This window comes from Rhipicephalus microplus, chromosome 2, assembly GCF_043290135.1.
Source record: "Rhipicephalus microplus isolate Deutch F79 chromosome 2, USDA_Rmic, whole genome shotgun sequence".
In the NCBI taxonomy this organism is placed as follows: Eukaryota; Metazoa; Arthropoda; class Arachnida; order Ixodida; family Ixodidae; genus Rhipicephalus; species Rhipicephalus microplus.
The window spans coordinates 187,766,447-187,790,761 of record NC_134701.1 but is presented as its reverse complement, the minus strand read 5'-3'; the positions used below and the strand labels follow the sequence as shown (position 1 = coordinate 187,790,761).

General features: G+C 45.0%; 2 protein-coding genes across 2 annotated transcripts in view; both read left to right on the top strand.

Moving 5' to 3' along the window:
* The window catches only part of LOC119169646 (uncharacterized), a 375,903-nt gene that overhangs the window by 265,021 nt on the left and 86,567 nt on the right, over nt 1–24,315 (top strand). The gene's annotated exons all lie outside the window — the stretch shown is intronic.
* Tfb1 (transcription factor B1) overlaps nt 1,892–24,315 on the top strand; it is a 71,308-nt gene continuing 48,884 nt past the window's right edge. The window contains exons 1-4 of the mRNA XM_037421741.2: nt 1,892–2,414; nt 5,326–5,533; nt 17,213–17,309; nt 22,975–23,134. Of these exons, the coding sequence (XP_037277638.2) occupies nt 2,261–2,414; nt 5,326–5,533; nt 17,213–17,309; nt 22,975–23,134 (619 nt within the window). The 5' untranslated portion in view covers nt 1,892–2,260. The remainder of the gene's footprint in view (nt 2,415–5,325; nt 5,534–17,212; nt 17,310–22,974; nt 23,135–24,315) is intronic.

The following is a 24,315-nucleotide window of genomic DNA, read 5'->3' as shown; positions in this document are numbered from 1 at the left end:
TCATGGTCCCATTTAAGGACATCACAAACCATTACTGATGGGAAAGGGCCCGGTATCCTCCCGCACACCACACACTTAGCAAGCAGCAAGCGGTGGCCTGGCGCCTCTTTCAAACAAATACGTATACCCTGAACCCGGTGGCCTATAGCCACTATTACCCAGGTAAATACGCCTACAAGTGCAAATGATGTAAGGAAAGGGCGGACCTACCTCACATCCTGTGGGCCTGCCCAAAGGTGGTGCGACCGGATCGCACAAGTGACAATGATGAGCAGTGGGAGACCATGCATGCTGCTCAGCTCAGACCCAGAGGAACAGCTCTGGGCAAATTGACGGGCCTAGGACGCCCGTCGAATCGCCTGGAGCTGTCGAATTTCCCAGAGACGGGCCGAGGACGACATACACTCGTACAAAAAATAATAAAAAAATTGGCCCCGTAATTGCATGTTTCTGCAAATGTCGTCGAAAGAGGATAGTCTTGCGTGTGGATAGAGTGAACAAGACATTTATTTGATGTTCTGGGCAAGAAAATCAGTGAGTGGTATCTGGAGGCGCTGCGTTAGAGTGCCTCGAGCGTGCAGCGGAGGCGAACGAGCGCATCAAAACATGTCACACGTGAGACATGAGCGCCATCTGGCAGTTTTCTTAGAAAACAAAGCGCGTGGCTTTGAGGCGGGTGTGCGCGCCCATCTCAGAGGTGATAAGGTGTAGAACGCAAAGCGACGGGTAGGTGCCACCACCGTCTCGTCTTAGCAAAGCGTTGGAAGCACTCCCCGTTCCGTGCAAGCGTTGCACGGTCAGTGCAGCGTGATAAGCGCTACGGTCTTTAAAATTACTTATGTATGCCTTTTCCAGTAAAAGACGCACACGAAGAATATATACGTGTTGTTATGGTGTCCCAGACATGCGCAATAATTGCTTTTTAATTGACAATTGCACAAGCATGAACGCTCAACCTTGACCAACATTGGTGGGCGCTGCGGATGGGGTCGGCCATTTCAAGCACCCGATGCCGTTAAGAGTGAACAAACAGACAAATGTACAGACAGACAGACCGACAGACAGACCAAAATTTTTGCGTCGAAGGTCCTTAAGAAAGACTATCGTCTTTAAAAGAGAAAGCAAACCACTCACCCAGCTATTCTTGCAGGAACCATTATGTTCTACATATGAAACACAAAAAGTTTCGAAAAAAAAAACAAGAAAAAAACATTTCCAGATATTATAGTGACTTCGTTAAGCATATTGTTTATCTCTGCCTTAAGTTTCACAAATGAGCATATATCACGCTTACGCTAAACCCGAGGGCTCAGCCTTTGGAGTGGGCTGCCTAAAATAAAGCGTACTCCAATCACAAATAACATCCAGTCTTATAAAGCAATAAAAGGCTGAGAAGCCTGCAAAATCGCGTTCTATGCATGAAGGATTTGGCATTTCGGGAGAAAGTTTTAGCGAGTACCACAGCGGGAGAATTTACTAATTTTAATGTAGCCGTCGTCATTCTGATTTATGCGCTTAATATATACAATTTTCCACCGATTTTGAAAACGTCAACACATAAAAGGTTAAACTCATATTCATAACACTGGCGCGAAAAAGAAATTAGTTCGTGGAAATCTTTCGGAGTTTTCACATGGTATGTAAATTTTATTCCCTGCGCATTGAATCGACCAATTGACCATTATATGCGAGTTAATTCGGGATGTGTCGTCTATCGCGGCCTTTGCGGACTTGTGTCGCCACCAACCGGCTGTTTGCAAAACCTGTTTAACGTTGTCGAATCTTGGAGGTCACGTTAAAAAAAAATTATTTGCCTTACCGCTAGGGGGCTGATACCGACATGGCATAACATGTTGAATGGATCTTGGAGTAAACGACTGCCAGTTTCAGTGGCCGTGATTGTAATCGTCGTAAGCGTACTATTTACTATTTCTCGCCGGTTTTACGAGTTATAGCGCCCCGTATGTTGTGCACTGTCCGAAGGCTGTGTGCGCTTTTGCCTCCAAAGGTATTGGCTTATTATCCGTACCGAATGTGCGAACACTGGACCGCTCCTTTGTTGCAGTTACCGCAACGAAGAACTAGTCTCGTATGAATCTCTTACTGTTGAGCTTCGAGTGCATCTCCGGTGTGGCTTTAGTTTCGCTTAGGGCCCCGAACTGTACTCGTCGGTATGCACCCTGCGCCTGAATTGTAGTGGGACCAGCGTGAGTGCTTGTTCGCTTTTGGCGGGAGTTCGCTACCTCATCAACTCGCAGCTATGGGCACGTCGTCCGAAGACGTCCTTCTCATGGTCAGCAACGTGCGCTACAAGAAGAATAATGGGACCCTCTATTTGATGGCGGAGCGCATTGCGTGGATGTTGGAAGGCAAGGATTCGTTTTCCGTGAGCCACAAGTATGCGGACATCAAAAGTAAGTGTTCGCGTGCGTCTTTTGATGTGGAAGATTATGCGGTAGCACCTGTGACCCAGCCCACATTGGTACCCTCGTGAAATATGACTGTCCGAGTGCATGGCACATTCCGGGGTCACTGCTTTAGGAAGGGCGATTCAAGCTTTAATGATGTGTACAATCTTCCACATTAGTTTTACACACCGTGTGCTTCTGTAATAAAGCTTGGATAAAAACTGTAAGCTTGGACAAAAAAAGTTAGCGATCTAGTGATTTTAACTTCAGCCCCTATCACAAAAAAGTGTACAATTTGCTTTCCATCATGAGAGTTCCATGTGATGATATGTGGGGTTTAACGTCCCAAAACCACCATATGATTATGAGAGACGCCGTAGTGGAGGACTCCGGAAATTTCGACCATCTGGGGTTCTTTAACGTGCACTGAGGACACGGGCCTACAACATTTCCCCCTCCATCGGAAATGCAGCCACCGCAGCCGGGATTCGAACCCGCGACCTGCGGGTCAGCAGCCGAGTACATGAGAGTTCCATGTATCCAGCGATTCTGTTCGCCCGTCATCCAGTTACGGGAAGCAATAATAATAAAAAAAATATTCTGCCCAACTCCATAACACTCCTTTTATTTTGTGCTGCTTTTGTCCTCTTGTTTGCAGTTCATTTAGCACAGATTTCGTGGTGAAACATTCACTGAGAACAATCCTATCAACAGTTATTGAAAAAAAGCGGTGTCCTGAAATACTATTTCTTCGTTGTAACCCATAAAAAGAAAGACAAAGCCTTCATTAACAGTACATATGCATATAATGCTATTTCTTAATTTCCAGACAAGTGAGAAACTGCATTAGCTGGCAAAGATTTTGCACGATCAACAATCATCAGGGGAAAACCTGTAAATCTTAGTGCATGCAAAAAAACGAGTGCTCTTAACCTTTCGATGTGGGCATTGGGTATCGAGCCAATTGAGAAACCCAACAGTACTACCGCTGAGGTAAGCAGCGTTATTGTTTGTTGACAGCTCTAGTTTAGACTTTCTGAGTGCGATGACAATAGACTGTGTCTGTATGTTGTAGAAGGTTGGCATGTCACCTTTTTCTGGGATCTCACCTATTTTTTAGATATCTTGAGATCATTGAAATAAGAAACGCAGACATAATATAATTGTAAGGTCACTAGTTCTTCAAACATGTTTCTTGCATTTTATTCCTGAAGCATGGCCGATGAATTGACTCAAAATGACTTGCTTTAGTAGACACACTTCAACTCAAATGGCTGCCATCATAATTCTAGTCAAAGTTTTGCCAAAGAGTTTCCTAAAATTAACTAGAGGGGACTCTGGTGCTGCGATTGTTCAGCGATCATAGTAATGATTGGTAGTACACAGATTTGCCTAGTCTTTGTTCTTGTGGGTGGCAAATCACACTTATAGCTTTGTTTACAGTTTTATTTCAAACTTCATGACCCAATTTGAAGTGGTTAGCCTAAAAGATTGAGGTGATGAAGCACAACTGCTGAACATTTTCCGATTGTTGTTTCGTAACAAAGCAGCTTCAAGCCATGTGAAGCTAAAAGGAACGTAATCTATGAAGACTAGAAAAATCCACTTACTACCCATAATTCCCATGCCCGCTGATGTGCCGTGCGTTGCAGCTCCCATAAACACTAGCGGCAGAGCTCCCTCTAGGGTATATATAGGAAACTATGTGCCAAACATGTTATGTGAAGACAGTGTTACATGATCTGGAGTAGCTCTGCATTTAAGCACAGATTGATTTGAATTAAATAGTGGCTGTTCAAGTTGCATCAATCCAAAATTTGTGGCCATTGGAACTTGGGTTTTGCCATCCTCTTCCTCACTGACCTTTGCTTTTCCATAGAATGATCCACTGTCGGATAAAAATTTTTATTTATTCATTGATGCTACTAAACCATGCAAGGATTGATAATAGCTATGGGAATATAATTCTGCCCCTTATGCTGCTGCTAAATTAACATTCTCTTTAGCAGGGGCTATTGAGTTATGCTGTTGAACCTGAGGATACAAGTTTGATTCCAGATCACAGAGGAATCGGGGCGCTACTGCACTCTGATTCTATAGTACTGTGCATACTGTGTATTGAGCACGCCAAGAACCCCAGGAGGTACTTACTAATACCAGGCTTTCAAGTGTGGTCTTCCTTGTTAGCAACTTTGTTGCCCTTGAGTCGTTGAACGTCACAGTTGTAAAAGATACATTATGTTCCTGCAAACATTAATTGAATGAAACAAATTGAAGATAACATTGTGGTCATTTGTTTCTGTAGACTGGTCTCATTGACGTGTGCATACCAGTAACAAATCCTGTAAGTCCCCATGTGAAACGTTCTTGGCAACTGCCCTCGCCTCATTTCTGTTGTTTTGAACATGCAAATAATGGCAGTGTTCCAATTTTCGGCATGTGGTTAGAGTTCATGATATCCTCCTTGGAAGGAAAGATCATTAATGAATGAAATTGCTTTTTGAAGCAGTTTTTTTTACCAAACCAAATGTTATGAGCAGGAGAAACCAATTTTGCGCCTAAATATCCCATTATGATGATGGTGGCAGCACCTCGATGTAGGTGGAGAGAGCCAGCTTCAAGTATTTTATAGCCACTTTGATGATCTTTTTGGTCATTTAAGATAAACGAAACTGTGGTCTGGACAAAATTGTCATTAGTTTTCACAAAGCTGATGACAGCAAAGCATTTAAGCTGCATTTGTTCAGTTCCACATGTAGCAAACATTGTATCCAAAGCTCCATTGGTTTTAGAGGCCAGAATGTAACATGCCTTAGTGGTATTCTTAGACCAAGGACATTTCCAGCATGCAACACTCATCTATCTTAAGTATGTGAATGCCTGTGGGTTTATGTTTCTTTTTCTGTTCTTCATACAGTGCAAAAGATATCCCCCGATGGCAAGGCCAAAGTGCAGCTTCAAGTTGTTCTGCATGGCGCAGAGGGCTCTGCAACCACTTTTCATTTCGTCAATCCCCTGGGCACCCAGGCTCAACTGGAAGACAGGAACAGCGTGAAGGAGCTGCTGCAACAGCTACTGCCAAAGTTCAAGAGGACCTTAAATTCTGACCTCGAAGAAAAAAACAGGTGTGCTGTGCGAGAATATTCTTGCCTCTCTTCAATGCTGATTTGATTATTTGTTAACATGTACCTGATGGATCAAAGCAAAGAGATGTGAAATTAGTGCTGTAATGATCTGTGAACCACTGCCAGTTAGAAGCAATATAAATGGAGCCGCTGGGAGGTAATCTAAGAAAGCATAGTATTGAGGGGGGAGAGCGAGGTGTTTCTCGTACTGCCAAAAAGTGCCAACTGTGCAGACAAAGAGGGCTCAGACAAGAAACACGGCAGTCTAAAATTTCATTCTATTAAACAATGAAAAGAGTAATTGTTAGTGAACATCTGCAATTTAACTGAGAAATTTGAACGCATAACTATACAGGGACTGTAGGGAAACACGGGCAAGCACATGCCATGTAACCAAACAAATGCTTGTCTAGTTAAGTGCTCGTAATCTTAAAGAAACATGAATCACTACCTAACCCATTCAACCAATTTATCTGCCAATGTTTACTGCCGCCAACACTGCACGGTAGTTGGTTCGGTTGTAACCTCAGTGCACATGGCTTTGCACCCAGGGTTACACATGAACAAGGGTTTATTGACAGGAATCACGTACACAGAATGTACAGCCGATAAGTATTCATACAGCCGATAAGTCTTTGACAAGGTGCCAGGGATGCTCATGGAGTACACATGTTTTGTTGCATAAATAGTATAGTATATTTCACCTTAAAGCTCACAGATCACATGAATGCATATTTGGTGCTTGTTTCTGACGTTTCATTAACTGATCAATTATTTGTGGCGATATTAAAGCTCCATTTACTAAACTTCCAAAGCGACCTGCTACCAATGTGTAGTGATGCCTAGTTTGCAAAATTGAGTCCAGATGAGGCTTCTTTGGGTTCTGCCTGAGCAGTGTGGTACTATGTCTGTTCATTCTAGTGCCCTTCCATAATTCGAACTCTACTTAATTTGAACAATTTGAATTTTAAATTTGAATTCATTAGCTTTTACTGTGTTTACATTAGCTGAGGAAAATTGCTCATGGTTCAAGTGTAAACAAGCTAGCACAACTGTCTTCCACGGGTGAAAGGAAAGAGTGCCACAATCCTATCGGTATTGCTGACATTTTTCTCTTGTTGTAATTGACAACTGCGCATGATATTGTGCCAGCTTCATTGTTTAGTATCATAGGGGAAGCTGCAGCAAATTCCTTACTTACTTGCGTAAGGGTTTGTCACATGGAAAGTTAGTGTGAAAGGGGTTGGGGGGCATAGAAAAACTCGAATAAATTTTACTTATTAGTCGGCTATACTGAATCAAATTATAATATAATAATTAGTTAACTTATTCAGTCTTTTTCTACAAATTCTAAATCTTCAAGTAGATTTTTATTATCTGCATTAAATAAAAAGATATAAAATACCAAAAAGCATATTTCTTATGGTGATTTTAGCAACTTCTCTTTGTTAAACACAAAAACAAAGTATGTGGCAAGACTGTCAGAGAGCTGGTCTAGCCCAATGATGCCAGTCTGATTATCTTCTTCAAACTTTAATGCAAAATATGCGGACACAAATAAGAGTGATAAATTGTTATTTCATGCTCATAATAAGTATCAAGAATTATAATTTGGTAAGCAACATTATAAAAACATAAAAAGCATGATTGGCTAGGCCATCTGTCTGGCAATCTGGACACATACAGTGGAACTTCAATTATACGTCCCCCGGTTTCGCGACGACCTGCATTTTAGGACGAATAGATTTGGTCCCGGCAAAATTCTCATAAAAACAATGTATTAAAAACCTTGGTTATACGACGCGGTTGAATGCCGACCCCGCATCTTACGATGACATTCAGATTTCGCCGAAAAGAAAAAAAACACCTTTACTTGAATCACATGTCAACCAAATATTCACGAGTGCAAAATATGAACTTGCGTACCCCAACGAGGACTACAGGAAAAGTGGAGTCATCTTGATCGAATGGAAAATTTATTCTCCTGGAAGTTCATCCACTTAAACATACGCTTCAATCGCATCCACACATATCTCGGGTCGTTACCTAGTCAAGCTCTATCCACATAGAGTAGGTTCAGCTGACCAAAAAGCCAGTATTTTCGGTCCATGGAAACATTTCCTGGTCGACATACGACGGATCTCCTGCCTCTGTCACACTTGCAGTCACTGGTTTGCGCACGCATAGGAGCACAAAGCAGCTGCTTTCGCCGTGCAAAATTACTTTCACTTGACGTCAACGTTCATAACAACAGCAGGACACCAGTAGTTGCACTTTACGAGGAAACAAATTACAACACGCACAGCTCAGTCACGCACGAACGCATCGTACATATATAGTGACTAGAAAGGTTTTCCTAGTGTCGAGAGCGGGCACCTTCCCAAGCGGCGGCGCAGAAACTGAATTCTATGCACGGCGACGCGGCGCTGTTTGTTGCTGGCACACTGGCAAGTGACGGGGGAGGTTGACGACGGGGTGCAACTGGTGGCAGTGAAACTGCGTCTCTGCTGTAAAACTGCTTCCCGAAACACTTATTTTAACTGCAGATATTATCGCTAATTATCTTCATGGCAGGGCTAGAAGTAATTAAAAATATAATTCTTACTTCTCATATAGCCTTCTACAGATGCACAAACTAGGAGTTGGACATATTTTTTGCTGTGCGCACACAATTTTGGTTGTCTTATGATGGCATCTGCTTCATAATGCAGTTTTACCAGTGCTCCACCCCCCCCCCCCCCTCAAATCAAGGTGGATGTTTCAGCTGACAAAGGCTGGAATGGTCAACAATAAACTGGCAGACGAATAAAGCACCAATAAAAAAAAGTATGCAACAGAGTACACACCATTTTTTTTAGAGCTGTCTGTACCAATTGTTGTTAATTTGGTAAACATACTCCCTTCATTGTGCTCTCTACGCATGCAGAAAACAGCTACGACAAAGTTCCTTGAAAATCAGCGTGTCATTAGCTTATGTGTGTGCAGGTGTAAAGGGGGGGGGGGGAGACAGCCGCCCTCACTAAGAGCGGAGGGAGAGGGCGCTAAGTCTGCCTCATACATTACATTAATAGGAAGGGAAGCTGCTGCGATGAACTTTCACCCTCCTCCAAGGTGTATGTTTCAGCTGGCAAAGGCTGAAATGGTCATAGCAACTGCCGGACAGATAAAGCAACAAAGTAAAAAAAGTATACCTGCAAGTAACAGGCCGCACCTTTTTTTTTTAACTGAGTTGTCTGTGCCAATTATTGATCTGGGAAATGTACCCGTTTTATTGTGCTCTTTTGCGTAAGCAGAAAAGAGTAGCAACAAAATTCTTTGAAGACCAGTATGTTCGTAAGTGGAAGGAGAGTGGGACAGCCGCTGTCACTGGAGGGGGGGGGGGGTGTTCCTGTAGGAATTTCGATTTTGTTTTTGCAAAATATAGTTGCAAAATGGCCTGGGCTCTCAGAAATCGAAGTGTTTGCATCCTGCTATTGCTTGGCTTTTACCTATTGTTCTTCCATTTTTCTTATGTTAGTGTAAGTACATCTATTTCGTTTGCTGCAACTTATACATATTGTTACGTGAAGGTACACGCGAAACTAAGCGTTTGAAGATGTATTTACACAGCGCCAACACGCAAGCCAAGATGGAGAACGAGTGCTGAGCCCTACACCTAAATCACGTCGGCTTTCTCCGCGCCTATCTAACCGCTTTTGTGGGACATTGTCTCATAACATAACCCCGGGGTGCTGAAGCACCGTCTCGGTGCTTTCTATGATGTTGCCGAGTGGTAAAGCTTAAGGCGAGATACATGAACAATGTCTGTAGATAGTGAAGGGGAGGAGGAGGAAGACTCGAGCGGGGCTATCTCGTAGGTGACATCTGTCACCTGGCACAATACGCGGTAGGGTCCTGAATAGCGAGAAAGCAGTTTTTCAGAAAGTCCAACGCGCCTGGTCGGAGTCCACAATAGCACAAGAGAACCCGGAGTAAAGGAAACTTGGCGATGATGGGAGTTGTAATGCCGCCGCTGCTGATCTTGCGATGCTAAGAGGCGCTCACGGGCAACTTCTCGTGCTTTTCGAGCTCTGGTGACAGCATCCCGGGCGTATTCGGTCGTCGAGTCGACGGCTGCCGAAAAGATGGTGTCAAACGGTAAAGTTGGATCACGGCCAAACACGGGATAAAAAGCTGCATCGTGATGTGAGGAATTATAAGCAAACGTAACGAAAGGCAATGCAACGTCCCAGTCTTGGTGGTCGGACGACACGTACATAACGAGCATATCGGTTAAAGTCCGGTCGAATTGCTCAGTCAGGCCGTTAGTTTGTGGGTGGTAGGCTGTCGTAAATTTATGTTTTGTCTCGCAGGAGTGGAGGAGGTCGTCGATAACTCCGGAAAGGAAATAGCGCCCACGATCTGTAAGGAGTTGACGTGGTGCACCATGATGAAGTATAACGTCGTGTAGAAGCAAACCGGCAACGTCCGTGGCACAGCTGGTCGGTCGAGCCCGTGCGATGGCGTACCGGGTTGTGTGATCCGTCGCAACAGATATCCACTTGATCCCAGGAGGTCAAGACCAAGTCGAAAAAACGGATCAAAGGGAACGTCAAGTGGTTGGAGGAACCCAGCAGGGCTAACCGAAGGTATTTTTCGGCGTTGACACTGGTCGCATGAGGCGACGTAGCTGCGGACCGAGCGATAAAGACTGGGCCAGTAAAATCGACGCTGTGCACGGTCATACGTCCGAGCTCCGAGATAGTTCGAGGTGACCGGCAGTGGAAGCGTCGTGGAGCTGGCCGATCACGCTCGCACGTAAGTGGGAAGGTACCACAAGGAGCAATTCGTTTCCATCAGGGCGGACGTTGTAACGGTACAATGTGCCATCCTTGAGCACAAACAGTTGAGTAGAGGGACGGGGTGCCGCAGAATGAAGCTTCTCGATAATGTTACGTAAGACAGGGTCTCGGCGCTGTTCCTCATGGATGTTGCTTAAAGCGGAGAGAGACAGGACATATGGCGCTTCATCGAACGCCTCAGGTGGGTCCACTGGATTCCGAGATAAGCAGTCAGTGTCATGGTGTAAGCGGCCAGATTTGTCGGACACCGAGTAGTTATACTCTTCGAGTCGTAATGCCCATCGACCAAGGCGCCCTGTGGGGTCCTTCAAGGATGCGAGCCAGCAAAGTGCGTGGTGGTCGGTTATTACGGAGAAATGTCGACCGTTTAAATTGGGCCGGAATTTCGCTACTGCCCAAACGAGAGCAAGGCATTCTTTTTCGGGGATTGAGTAATTCCTTTCCGCCTGCGAGAAGAGACGGCTGGCATAGGCGATAACGCGGGCGCAGCCGCTTTGATGCTGGACCAAAACAGCACCAATTCCGTGGCCACTGGCATTGGTGCGGACTTTTGTAGGGGTGGCATTGTCAAAATGGGCCAGAACAGGTGGTCCTGTTAGCAATGTAATAAGTGTAGAGAACGCCGTAGCCTGCGCAGCACCCCATGGGGATGAGACATCTTTTCTCAGTAAGTTTGTGAGAGGGCAGGCTACTTCCGCATAGTTGTTCACAAAACGTCGAAAGTACGAGCACAGACGGAGAAAGCTGCGGACTTCCTTAGGGCAGGTCCGAATGGGGAAGTTCCGCACAGCTCGCACTTTATCGGGATCCGGGTGTACACCAGAGGAGTCGACAAGGTGGCCCAACATGGTTAGTTGCTGGCGTCCGAAGTGGCACTTTGACGAGTTCAGTTGGAGACCGGCATTGCGAAAAACAGCCAGTATTGAGGATGGGCGTTCGGGGGGGGGGGGGGGTCTCAAAGGTCGGAGAAAATACGATAACGTCGTCAAGGTAACATAGACAAATTGACCATTTGAACCCATGCAAAAGAGAGTCTATCATCCGGTCGAAGGTGGCCGGAGCGTTGCATAACCCGAAGGGCATGACCTTGAACTGGTAAAGACCATCGGGTGTGACAAAAAGCGGTCTTTTCGCGGTCCATGTCGTCGACAGCAATTTGCCAGTACCCTGATCTTAGATCAATGGACGAAAAATACTTAGCATTGTGAAGACAATCCAGGGCGTCGTCTGTGCGCGGTAGCGGGTAGACGTCCTTTTTAGTAATCTTGTTCAGATGTTGGTAGTCAACACAGAATCTCCAAGTGTTGTCCTTTTTTTTGACAAGAACTACAGGGGAAGCTCATGGACTACGTGATGGCTCAATTATGTCTCTCGCGAGCATTTTGTCGACTTTTGCTTGAATTATGTGACGCTCGGTTGGAGATACGCGGTACGGCCGTCGATGGACAGGGGAGGCATCGCCGGTGTCAATGCAGTGCTTTACAGCAGTGGTTTGACCTAGCGGACGATCACAAAAGTCAAATACATCCTAGTATGACTCAAGTACGTGAAGGAGTGCGTCAGCTTGATGCGGCAAAAGGTCTGACGCGATCATTTTTTTAACGTCAGCAGACGGGCTTGCTTGCGAAGATCCAGCATGGGTGTAGCTACAGTGTCCAGAATCGTTCGAAGACAGCTGAGATGACGCATTCGTCAGAGGGAGTCAGCATGGCGAGGGCAATTCCACGCAGGCGCACTTGCCCCGCCGCGGTGGTCTAGTGGCTAAGGTACTCGGCTGCTGACCCGCACGTCGCGGGTTCGAATCCCGGCTGCGGCGGCTGCATTTCCGATGGAGGCGGAAATGTTGTAGGCCCGTGTGCTCAGATTTGGGTGCACGTTAAAGAACCCCAGGTGGTCAAAATTTCCGGAGCCCTCCACTACGGCGTCTCTCATAATCAAATGGTGGTTTTGGGACGTTAAACCCCACATATCAATCAATCAATCACGCGGGCGCACTTGTGGACACAGAGCAAAGTTGAGCACAGGAATCAAAGCGCGGTTTGCACGTAACTGAATAACAGTGTGTAATAAGGGAACACTGTGAGTCAAAAGAATGGATGTAATGGGCGCGAGCATATAGTCGCCATCGGATACAGGTGGTGAGGGCATTACGGCGATGCAGGTCACAGTTTGCGGTGACAAACGGACATGCTCAGCAGAGCATATACCAGCTTGGGGTGGACTGGGCGGATCAGTCGGGTACGGTAGGTGAAGTTGCACAGTACCAGCTGAGCAATCGATGAGGGCGGAATGAGTGGACAAAAAGTCAAGACCGAGGATAACATCATTGGTACATTGAGAGAGAACAGTGAAGAGAACTGAAGTTTGACGGCCGGCGATAGTGACGCATGCAGTACTGACGCCAATAACAGAAGCCGTACCACCATCAGCAACACGAACACTGCGTGAAGGAGCTGGAGTAAGGACTTTTTTTTTAAGCGGTCACGAATGTGCAAGCTCATCACAGAAATATGGGCGCCAGTGTCCACCAAGGCTTTAACAGATAAACCGTCCACTTCAACGTCGATCAGGTTCTGATTGGTCGGCAGCGTCAACAGAGGAATTGGAGAGCAAGTCGTATCAGCAGCGTCACCTCCAGGAGCTGCAGCCGTTAGTTTTTCGAAGAAAACCGCCAGGCAGGGAACGGGGCGGCGGTTGAGACCGGGAAAATCTACGTCGAGGTGAAGGTGAGCGACTGTACTGGGCAGTGGTCGCAGGGGTCGGGTCGTAATTAGCTGAGCTATCATGCCGTGGTAGTTCCTGGCCATAGAGATGGGCTGGTGAGTGGAGGTTGGAGAAGCTTGAGTTTGCCCGATATGGTGAGGTGCACGTGCTTCGGCAATGACGGGAAATGTGTCCCACTCGTTCACATCGAAAGCAAATCGGTTTATCGTCAGGCGTCCTCCACTCATTTCGGTCACAGTTACGTGGAGCAGGGCGGCGATAATGCTGTGGGTGGCTGGAGGTAGATGAACGGACAGCGTCGGGACGGTGCACAGAACAGACGGTGTGAATACCCGCGTTGGCTAGTTCTTGGCGAACAACGGTCTGTATTAGCGAAATGGTCGGATGAGGATCACTCGGTGCTAGTGCTCTCAAGGGTGCGGGTGATGTGGCCTCGATTTCGCGGCGTACGATTCTCGTGATGTCATTGGAGTGTGAATTGGGCTGGGTCGCTATACGAAGATCCTCGCAAGTTGACGTCGCAGCAGTGTTGGGAAGGCGCGTAAAGTGGTAGGCAATGCGACGGCTTTTAGCCTCTTGAAAGCGTTGGCACTCCGAGATAACATCTTGCACGATAGAACAGCCTCTGCACACAAGGAGGTTAAATGCATCGTCCGCGATGCCCTTGAGCACGTGCGCTACCTTGTCTGCTTCAGCCATGGTTCGGTCAGTTTTACGGCAAAGGGTCAGCACATCTTGTATATACGCCAGGTAGGACTCCGTGGACGTCTGAACACGTCTGCCAAATTCTTTTCTAGTGGCCTGCTTGCAGCCGGCAGATTGACCAAACAACTCGCGTAACTTGGTCTTGCATACGTGCCAGCTCGTGATCGCGTCCACATTGTTATTAAATCATGCCTTGGCCGTTCCTTGCAAATAAAAGGTGATGTTTGCCAGCATCTAGGTTGGGTCCCACCTGTGGTTTTCGCTGACGAGCTCATTGAGTTTAAGCCACTCATCCACGTCCTCGCCTTCCGTTCTCGAATAGTTGCCGGGATCGCGGGGTGGAGCGGCCACGAGGAAAACAGGTGAGGTTGGCGCCGTTGATGCATTGGGCGCGACAGTTGACGAAGCGTTGCTGCCGGTGGACATGTCAGAAGCAGCTACTAGGCGTCCGCTGCATAACTCCGCCATGTGTTGTAACCCAGCACCTTCCATTAAACTGTTACATGAAGATACACACGAAACTAAGTGTTTGAAGATGTATTTACACAGCGCCAACATGCAAGCCAAGATGGAGAACGAGTGCTGAGCCCTACACCTAAATCACGTCGTCTTTCTCCGCGCCTATCTAACCGCTTTTGTGGGGCATTGTCTCATAACAGTATGTTCAATACTTATCCCTCATGTGTACATAAATTTCAATTTATTGTCTGCTGATGCTCAGTTGTAGATAAATATTTATTATTTAGTGCCTATTGCATTGAGGTATGCCTTTCTTTTTTTTCACTATTCACTCACATTCTGCATTAAAACACATGTCCTTGCATCTTTATATCTGCTTGTATTTTGGTTTTCAATTGACTGATAAGTGGAGTTTAACGTCCCAAAACCACCATATGATTATGAGCGATGCCGTATTGGAGATTTCCAAAAATTTCGACCACCTGGGGTTCTTTAATGTGCGCCCAAATGTATTGTTTTTTTATTTTTATGTAGTGCTTATAAATATGTATGGATATTGATGCCTTTATACTCAAAGGCAACTGTGTGGAAAAGAATGTTAATAAACTGGGACTGAAACCCCGAATCTACTACATCTTCGTTCCATGCGTGCTATATATATCCCGCTTGTATGTGCTATTTAAATGAAGATAACCTGGCAGCATACTCTGAAGATCAGTTTTTTTTCTTCATTTACAATTTATCGGTGCCCTGTGTGACGAGCACAGCGACCTTGTACCGTTACTACAAAGCTTGTTGTTTTAAACGAGAAACGCCTGAGAGCGTGGACTAAGACGTGCATATGCGCCCTCTAGAGGCTGTATTGTAAACTCTTTCAGCTTTGCCGTCTCGTTCACAACAGCAGAAAAACCTTTCTAGCCACTATAGTACATAAACTCGTTCACCGTCGCCTTTACACGATAGCTATGGCGCTGCGTCTGACTCTTCTGATGAGAGGCTCACGGCAACATGGTTTCGGTTTCGTTTTTATGCGCAGGCAATTTTCGGACTTAATTTATCTGTACAAAGATGTTCGTTAGATTTGATTGTTTTTAAAGCTGAGAATACAGATTCCCTTGGACCTCCTTCAACTAATTATTGCTGCCGTTAGCTACCACTGGCAACAATAATTTAATCTACCCTCATTTCAGAGGCAGAAGGTTCTGCCAAAGACTTATTTAGGCAGTCTGTACTCGTTTTTTTGGGCAAGGTTGAGTGTCGCGGTCTATAATCTTAGTGTTTCGATTATACGACGCCCGGGTTATACAACGGTTTTGCGTGGTCCCCTAAAAGTTGTATAATCAGGGTTACACTGTACATTGTTTTTGACCTAGAGAGGTAGCCAAAAATCCTCCCAAAAATTATGCTTAAAGACATTGTAGAAATGACATATCTTTTATTCTAATATGGCTTTTAAAAATCTACTCAGAGATTTGGACTTTGCAGAAAAAACTTAACAAGTGTATACGGTAAATTTCATTCTGTTCTCCCAACTATTAAAAACACGTTTTCTGATACCCCAGCCTCCTCTTAGCGGCATATGTGAAAAAAATTCAGTAGCGTTAAACCGGGGGAAAGGGCACTGGCGGTGTTGAACAACTCTTGGCTATAAGAATGATCAATAGCATCAGTGGTGATCCAGGCCTTTTACCCCAACGTTGTATGTACTAGGTGAGACACGACAAACTATTGGTGTTGTGAAAATGTGCCAAGTCTGTCAATGCGCTTGAATTATTGAGGTGGATGGTGACCAAGAGTTCAACACAATACCTGAACACTCTCATTTGCTCATGAAACATTCTTTTGTGCCTGATGACACATGTAATACAGTTGTTACAGCGTCAGGCTTCAGTACTGGAGACCAAGAGGTTTATTGATATTTATTTACATATATAAATGCACTTCATCACTGCTGCCCTTTCTGTCCAGGCCCAATTCATAGGCGCACACCTTTTGCTAACTTCGAATTAAGACAACAGACAGTTTTTTCTAGCTAATGGTTGCGTTGCTAATACAATAACAATGATATCGGAAATTCTTTAGAGGTAAACCATGGAGGTTCTAAATACAAGAATGAAGTGACTGTGCCATAGAGGTGTGAAGTGGCTGGGTTATCATGCCAGCCACTACAAGCACTTTGAAAGAAAAGATTGCTTCCCTACAAAGCTTTTTCTTGTTGCAAGAATACGGCTTCTAAGTAAGCAAGAACTGCAATGGCCCTTTATTTGCAGGCACTAACAGAAGCTACCTCATGAGACCTTGGTCTGACATTGCTGATACATGAATGCCTTGCCCTATCATCATTGCTGACTTGGTGATCAAAAGGTTTTGCAGAACGCCCTATCAGTCTAAGGTGTTTTTTATTAATAAGACAGTACATGTATCTCACATTTGGAACAGCTCCATCGTGGCTGAATCGCAAACCATTTGCATATTACTACAAATCGTTTTTTTGGGTTAAGACAGGGAAATTGATGACCTCCTGTTTGCAGCCCCAAGCCGCAAGTAAATCCCTATGGATTTCTCAGAAAGGAAGCTTCTTAGTTGTCCAAAAATTAGCCCGGGCCTGGGGATTGAACCTGTGTCCTATGACTTTCCACGGCACTTGCTCTACCGATTGAGCTAGCCAGCAAGATTACAGTTGGCAGCAAGAGGGCAAATTCATCAACTCGAAACACATGGATACACATTATTCCAAATCAATGCTGCAGAATCCCGTGAGCTTGTAGAAGGGCAGAAAGGTCTTCCTGTCGCTTTTGCATAGTATAAAAGTGGTTGTGATTCAATTTCTGGAAATGTTCTCGTTTCCGTACTTTTTGTTTTGTGTTAATCCTATACACAAGGAGAAATTTTATTATCTCTTGATTTGTCATGCCTGATTGATCTGGTATTTAACTGTGTTCTCATGCAGGATTCTTCAGGAAGACCCACGCCTGTTTGAGCTGTACAGGAATTTGGTTGTCAGCCGTGTCATCACCCCAGAAGAGTTTTGGGCCAACCATGCTCCTGTGAGCCCTGCTCCCATTTTATCTTAGCCCTATATAAGAGATGACATAAATATTCAAAAGTCCCTTTTGACATCTATCTCCTTAGACAATGTCCTCATTTGTCTGTGTAAAAGCCTACAAAAGCTGATGAATATGTACCATAAACGCCTCTGTCACCCTGATACTTTGATTATGCTTAGTCATTTCGTAGCATGCTAAACAATGGTTTGGTTATCTTTTGTGAAATTCAGTAGAATATAGAGAGCATTAAAATTTGAAACAGGGGATTCATAGTTAAGGGACAGTATTGGTCAGGTGTAAACTGCAATATTGTACAAAAGGATCCACAAGGCATGTTACGAAGGAGTTTGTGTACATAGGTACACAAACATTTTGGAGAGCTGTGTCTCTATAACTCTCTTATCTTGGGTACAGTGACTGTCATATGTGTAGGGCACTCGGTGCGAGACAAAGACTTCTGTGTTGGTTGTAAGATCATATGCTATAAATTTACAAATACAATTGCATTGTTTGTTATTTTTAGACGTTGCAGCTTTGTGGGTGTTCATGTGCCTTAAAGGGACCCTGAAACTGTTTTGACGATTTTTTATTAACACATTGGGTTGGTAGACCAAGTCCCAAGGGTAATTTAGAGACCGATTTGATCTCTCTGCATAAATTGTGTAATTTATTACAATGCTTTAAAGCTGCGAATCGCTCCAGATCGCTGCAGATTGCTGCGACTCGGCCTAACGCGTTTTCAACCGCTCATACAACAAGCGACATGCTCTGCCTCACTGACGTCATCGTTTTCAGCTGATCTGATTAGCTGTGCAACGCGCAGCACAGACTGCCGGTATATCTGATCGGCGGAGGGAACGCCATATTGTGACGCAGGCGTCGTGAAGATGCAGCTTAGCCCCCAGTGTTCGAAGGAAGAGTTGAAGGAAGTTGAGGGTGAAAGGCGGAGCTAAGGAGGAGGGTACTTTTTTAGTACTCATAGCTCCGTTAATAATGGGTGTTTCGATTGAACTCTGGTGCCAATGATTTGCTCCACTAGTGGTCTAATCAAAAACGGAATGTGAAAAAAGCCATTTGAGGGACCCTCTAAAGTTGCGAGGTGATCTGTAATGAAGACACTCACCAGGAATAAAGCTGTCGTATCTGTTCCGCTGAAGCGAAAAGAGATGAGTGCTGCACTCAACATCACGAGCATAGAAGACAACGAGCTAAATGTCTTCACAAAAAATTCTTGAACTGCAATGATGTTTCTTGAACTGCAAGGATACTCTGCAATGCCGCAGAGTATCCTTGTGGGCAGAAATTTGCATTGACAGTTAACTCTGACGGCAGTGTTGCAACAGCAGCATCCATTCGAGTCTTGTCTTCGGAAGAGGCGGAGGAGGTAGCAGTTGCACTTGCCGCTACAATTGCTCACTCTTCTGTTATTGTGAGGGATTCGAAAACTGCCATATACAACCTAGGAGTGGGTAGGGTTTGCAGGACAGCCCTAGCCCTTCTCTCCTGTAATCCGCCATCCCAACTTGTTCCGGTAATTTGGACCCTTGCTCACTCAGGCTTAATTGGTAATGAGGCGGCCCACGCAAGCGCTCGAACTTTCACGATCCGAGCGCGAGCTCGCCTAGGGGACGTTTCAGAAACCAACGATTTACCTATTGCATGTACATCTAAAGAACGATTACTTACATACAACGACATTTGCGGGCACTACCGCCTCGGTCGCCGTACCCTACCGCCTTTACAGCGTCTGTTCTCCTGCAGGCGTGAGGTCTTCTGGCGTAAACTACAAACCCGAAATTTTCTCTTCCCTACCTTACGCCACAAAATTTATCCTGTAATTTACCCTAATTCAGACTGCAAGTTTTGTACGGTAAGGAAAGTGTACCTTAACCACATTATGTGGCAATGTCGAAATCACTCCCCTCCCCTGAGCCTTAGTAAACAAATAAGTAGTCTGGAGTTGTGGGAGGCTGCCATGCGTAGCTACAACCCCCACCTTCAGGAGGCTAATCCTGAGGTGTTCTGAGGTGGTAGAAGAGGCCTACCGTGAGTAGGATCCCTCGCCTTCTCGCAGCTCTTTTCCATTCTCTCTCTTTCTCTCTCTCCTACTGTATATAACTTGCTGGTCATCATAAATTTATTGTTTTGCATTCACAGTTAACTCTCATTGAACGGAACTTGAAGGGACCAGGAAACTATGTTCTATTTAACAGCAGTTCTATTTAACCAGAGGTGAACAAGGGGGCAGAACACAACTATTAGCACTTGTTTCATATCAGCAGCAGTTCCATTTAAGAGATGTTCATTTAAATGAGAGTCAACTGTACTTCTAGGTATTATTAGTGCTCATGAAGTAGGCGAACTCAGTAAGCAGTTAACCAAGATTTTTTGCAGTGCTCTCCATCGGTTGTGGAGGAGAGTTAGCACCACTTATGTGCTATGAGAATTGACATTAACCCGCACACAATACAGAGATGTATAGATTCATTCTTTTAGTGAACACAGGAGAAATTGACTCATGGTACAGTTGCATCTCTGTTTCATGTAAAACTGCACTGGTGTCATTCACTACTCGTTAGATGAAACTGCTCAGCATACGTAATTATGTACTGACGGTAAGAGTTTGCCGACTTCCTGACCGTGGCTTAATGGAGCTCACTCTAAGCAGGTAGTCCTCTCTGCCTGTTGGAATAATTGACCAGTATCAAATTAAATCATTTGCCTTGTTGCAGTTTAGGTGCTACTTGAACACCCCCTTCAATCTCAAGTTTTTAATGCGCTGCCAATAAATGTGTCGTATTCAAAGCTGCTGGTTCAAACATTTCACATCAAAAGAAAATAAACTTGAGGATGTCGTTAGAAAGTAGTGCTAAGTTTTCAAATCAGGCCTCGAGATTGCAGAGTGTAGAACTCCTTAATCTGTGTGCGCTCAACTGCATTTTTCATTTAGACTTTAAACTAACAAATCTAAGCATGTGCACAAGTTGATTATTGTTGCTTCAGGTATTGTGAGGAAGTTTCTATTATAAGCGTCATTTTGAATATCCGTGAAACATGGTAGACTTTACGGTGAAGTGTATTTCTGTAGCACTATGTTGAAGGCTGATGTAAAATTGAGTCTCATTTTGCAAGCAGAAGGCTCAATTGACTTGCAGCTCTATGGCTTCCTTCATTTGCTACTGCTGCATAGAACTGACAAAATAAGTTGCGCACACAAATGCATACATTCAGACTAAAGGGGATATGTTATACCTACCTTGGGTGTGTTACAATACTCATCATAGACAACTAAATAGACAGCTGAATGAACGGCTGCCGTCTTAAGCCCCATTCCAATTCTTACATAGCCGGTAACATAGGCAGCTTAGTGAAGACAGCATCGGAGACAAATACCATGCACGTTACTTTGCTGTGCAAACAAGGTGGTTGGTGGCTCAGGGAATTGCTCGGATAGCTCGTATCTTGCTAGAATAGTCGTCTGCACATAAGCAGATACTTCTCCAGACACTCAATGTGAGCAGTGTTGGGAAACTTGTGCCAATTGCGCCAACTGTAAGTTACTGCACCATACTGCTCTAAAAGGGTCTTTTTTGTTGAATTGGTGCCATTGCTGTGCCACAAGGTGGTTTTGGAACTGGAAGTAATGTTGACAGCACGTATTGCGTGATGGTCACTATCTTTTACACTTGTGCTGCTGCAAAAACACGGAATCGGCCAATCAATTATTCCTACTTCCGTGCGATTGCTGCAGTGCCTTTTCTGGTAATTAGTGACAAGGAACGAAGGCGATGTGGTGACCACCGAAAAGTGCGCCGGTATGACTTATGGCCGACAAAAAGCCTATGTGTAGGAAGCCTTCATGTGCGTGCCATTTCGTGCATGAAGGCCGCCTACCTTCGTGTGTGGCGTAGCGCCGCTTTAGGCCTAGTGCACGCTTTTAATAGCCCTCAACTACCTGAGAGCGCTGAATCCCCCATCGCTGCCATCTCAATCATTATTCCAGTCATCTCAATCATTGTGGGGGACTATGCTCAGCGTGCACCGCTTTTGCAAAAACGAAAGCAGCCCACTGTTGCGGAGTTGAGCGTTGTGAATCACGGGGACCGAGACAGCAAGCGTAGCACACGCTTTCATGAGGGGACAGCCCAAACGCGCCTCCATACGCTGCCAGGACCGCTAGAGCATCGCTTGCAGAAAGCTCGCATGGTCGCGTTAACGCAGCAGGCTTTTCGCCACATTTGAGCACGGTCTCAAGCGGAATGGGCGCTAGTGGCTCGGCACAGTGTGTACGCCAAGTAGGCGAAGCGCTGCACGCAACTGTAGCCAGCTAGTAGGCGATTGGCAACCTACGACCGTTCCGCATCTCAAACAACTTCGTCATTTTTTCGCGAAGTAGCAGATCCTGATCGCGGTACAGATTTATTGTGAACAGTCAATTAGGTCCATTTCGTCGCTATGTCAGTTGCTGTCCTGGCTGTGCATCCCGAATTCGGTAGTAGTTTCGAAGTGCTGTTTGGTGTCACCACCACGTGCCATTGGGTGGTCGTGCGGGAATGCAAATCATTTCTGAACATTGAAAATAAGAAGAAATGGCTTCATGGTAAGCACTCTAAGCAGTATTTGCTGTGGCACTGTATTCCTTCTTTAGCGGTGATAATGCACCTAATAAAGGCTAATTGGTACCTGGTCATAGGCGTGTGCACGGGGGGGGGGGGGGGGGAAATGGGGGGCGCAAAGTCAGCTCATACATTGACATGATAGAGGGCGCTACGACAAACCTTCGCCCCTCACCCTCCACCCCGGAAACCCTGCTCATGTTTCTGTACTTGGTGGTTAATGCATACTACGTTTAGTGCGTAGTTAGCTGAGTTCCCGGCAGGTTCTTGGTTTGTATGTAAATATTAACGAAGTTTTACTGTAACGATTGAACTTTGAGTGCGTGTGGTGTGCATGTGTGTGTGTGCACGAGCGCATCTGTGCGCTGCCATAAACTTCATGCTGCAGCTGCCTTGGTGCAATATTCTTCACTGTGGACGAAATTTCCACAATGCCGACCAAGGTAAAAAATATATTCACAAAATCTTTTACTATGTTGCTTCACAGCGTCTGTACATAATCCTACTTTTGTTGTTTAGTTTTTGTGTTTATATTGCGGGCTTGCTGCTTCTGCATGCATAAACAATTATGTAAATATAGGAGCATTAAACTAAATTAAAGCTAAATTTTCTTCCTCCGTGTGTGTCATGGAAAGCCCGTCCGTGCTCCAAACACAGAGGTAGCTGCTCCAAAAGCAGATTTCGCCTGATCCAATGGCTGCTCCGAAATGCGGGAAGGCATTCCCATCGCTGTGTGAGTAACGTTCAATTTTTCTTAGATTTTAACACGTAATGAGCTAAAAAAATAAGTTACCTTTGTTCATCTTAACTTTCTTTTCTTGAAGCGAGGTGGCGTCTCATCGCGTAGAAGCCGTCCAGGCGTGTTCTATTTCTCGGACAACATGGGTGCAATGCCGTCTTCTGAGCTGTCAGCGTAGACTGTCTACGATGCGGTCTAAGAATTGGAACACAGTCCTTATCATTGTGATGCGATCTTACATTGCTTTATAAAATATGTCAGTCTTATTGAATTAGCAGGCTTGGCCTTAACATGTCTTTCTTGTCCACAGAAGAAGACTGGAAGCACTCAGGCGTCCCCTTCGGCTCAGCCTGTCGGAGTCTCGGCAGCATTTCTGGTTGACGTGCAGCCGCAGACAGATGGTACAGAAGGCCTCAAGTACAACCTCACAGCTGACATCATCGACTCCATATTTCGGACCTACCCGGCTGGTGTGTATTCATTGTACGCATGTTGGTACGTTACCGAATGGTACATATTCTGGTTTGCTGACTGATTGTTTTAAAACTGATTGTTTTAGAAATGCAAGCAAGTGAAATGAATCCAAAACCAAGGTGGAACAAAGAGTGAACATTCTAAGTTACGCTTCAGTATAACAAAGCTAGTAAAGTTAGAGATTTACATTGTATCAAAGACCAAACGGCATGTGGAGATATTTAAACAGGCTGGAGGGTGTTATAATGGCAGTCTTAGGACAACTTGAGTGTATAGTATGGTGGTAGGCTTTCAATAGGTCGACGCTGCTGAAAATAATTCAGATGTGTATCGCTGACTTGAAATACTTGATATGAAGATTCGGAGTCTGTGTCTGAAACAGCGATGTTGTAAAGAGCATGATAATCACTGCATGGATACCATTCTCAAGTTTTGTTTGATTACAGTACGCTGCAATAATAATTCATGGTTTAAGCAGGTTCGTGAAGTGGTCCAACTTCAAAGTTGAAATTGAATGTCCTGGAATCTTTACAAGTCTGGGGAATATATTCAAATTTTCAAAATTTTTGTTTTTTACGAGTGATTGTATCAGAAAAAAATATTGATTTTCTCAAACTTCCACTGGGAGTTTCTTGAAAAGAACATGCAAAAGGAGGCAGTCAGCTTTGTCTGCCTTGTGTTTTTTGTCAAGCGCGAGCAATCTCTGTTATTTGCTTGTGCATAGTATGAGGCCACCATGCATTCTGCTTTATTCTGCAGCAGGCAGAGGTACTCTCAAAGTCTGCACCATAGTTGACATTCAACGCAATTTTTTCTATTGGCACTTTGTCTTCATCGAGGCTACTGAAAACAGTGCTTGCATTCATAGAAGGGTTGACAACAGGAACAGCGGCATCAGCCGAGAACTATAAGTCTTGAGTTACCTTCCACGTCTCTGCCAGAAATTCCATGACTACCTCCTATATATCACTGAAAGTATGGTCATTGTCTGGATCGCTGGCTTCCACAAGAGAAACACAGGCCTGTGCAAAGCAGTTGGCAAGCACAAGGCTGGTCTCAAAACACACGTGGTGCATGCATAACGAAGCACTCCAAAAACATGGTATGCCGAGGTGAAATGATGTTCGACACCAGCCTGTCGGAGGTATGACCGGTGTTCACGACTTCGGTACCTAGT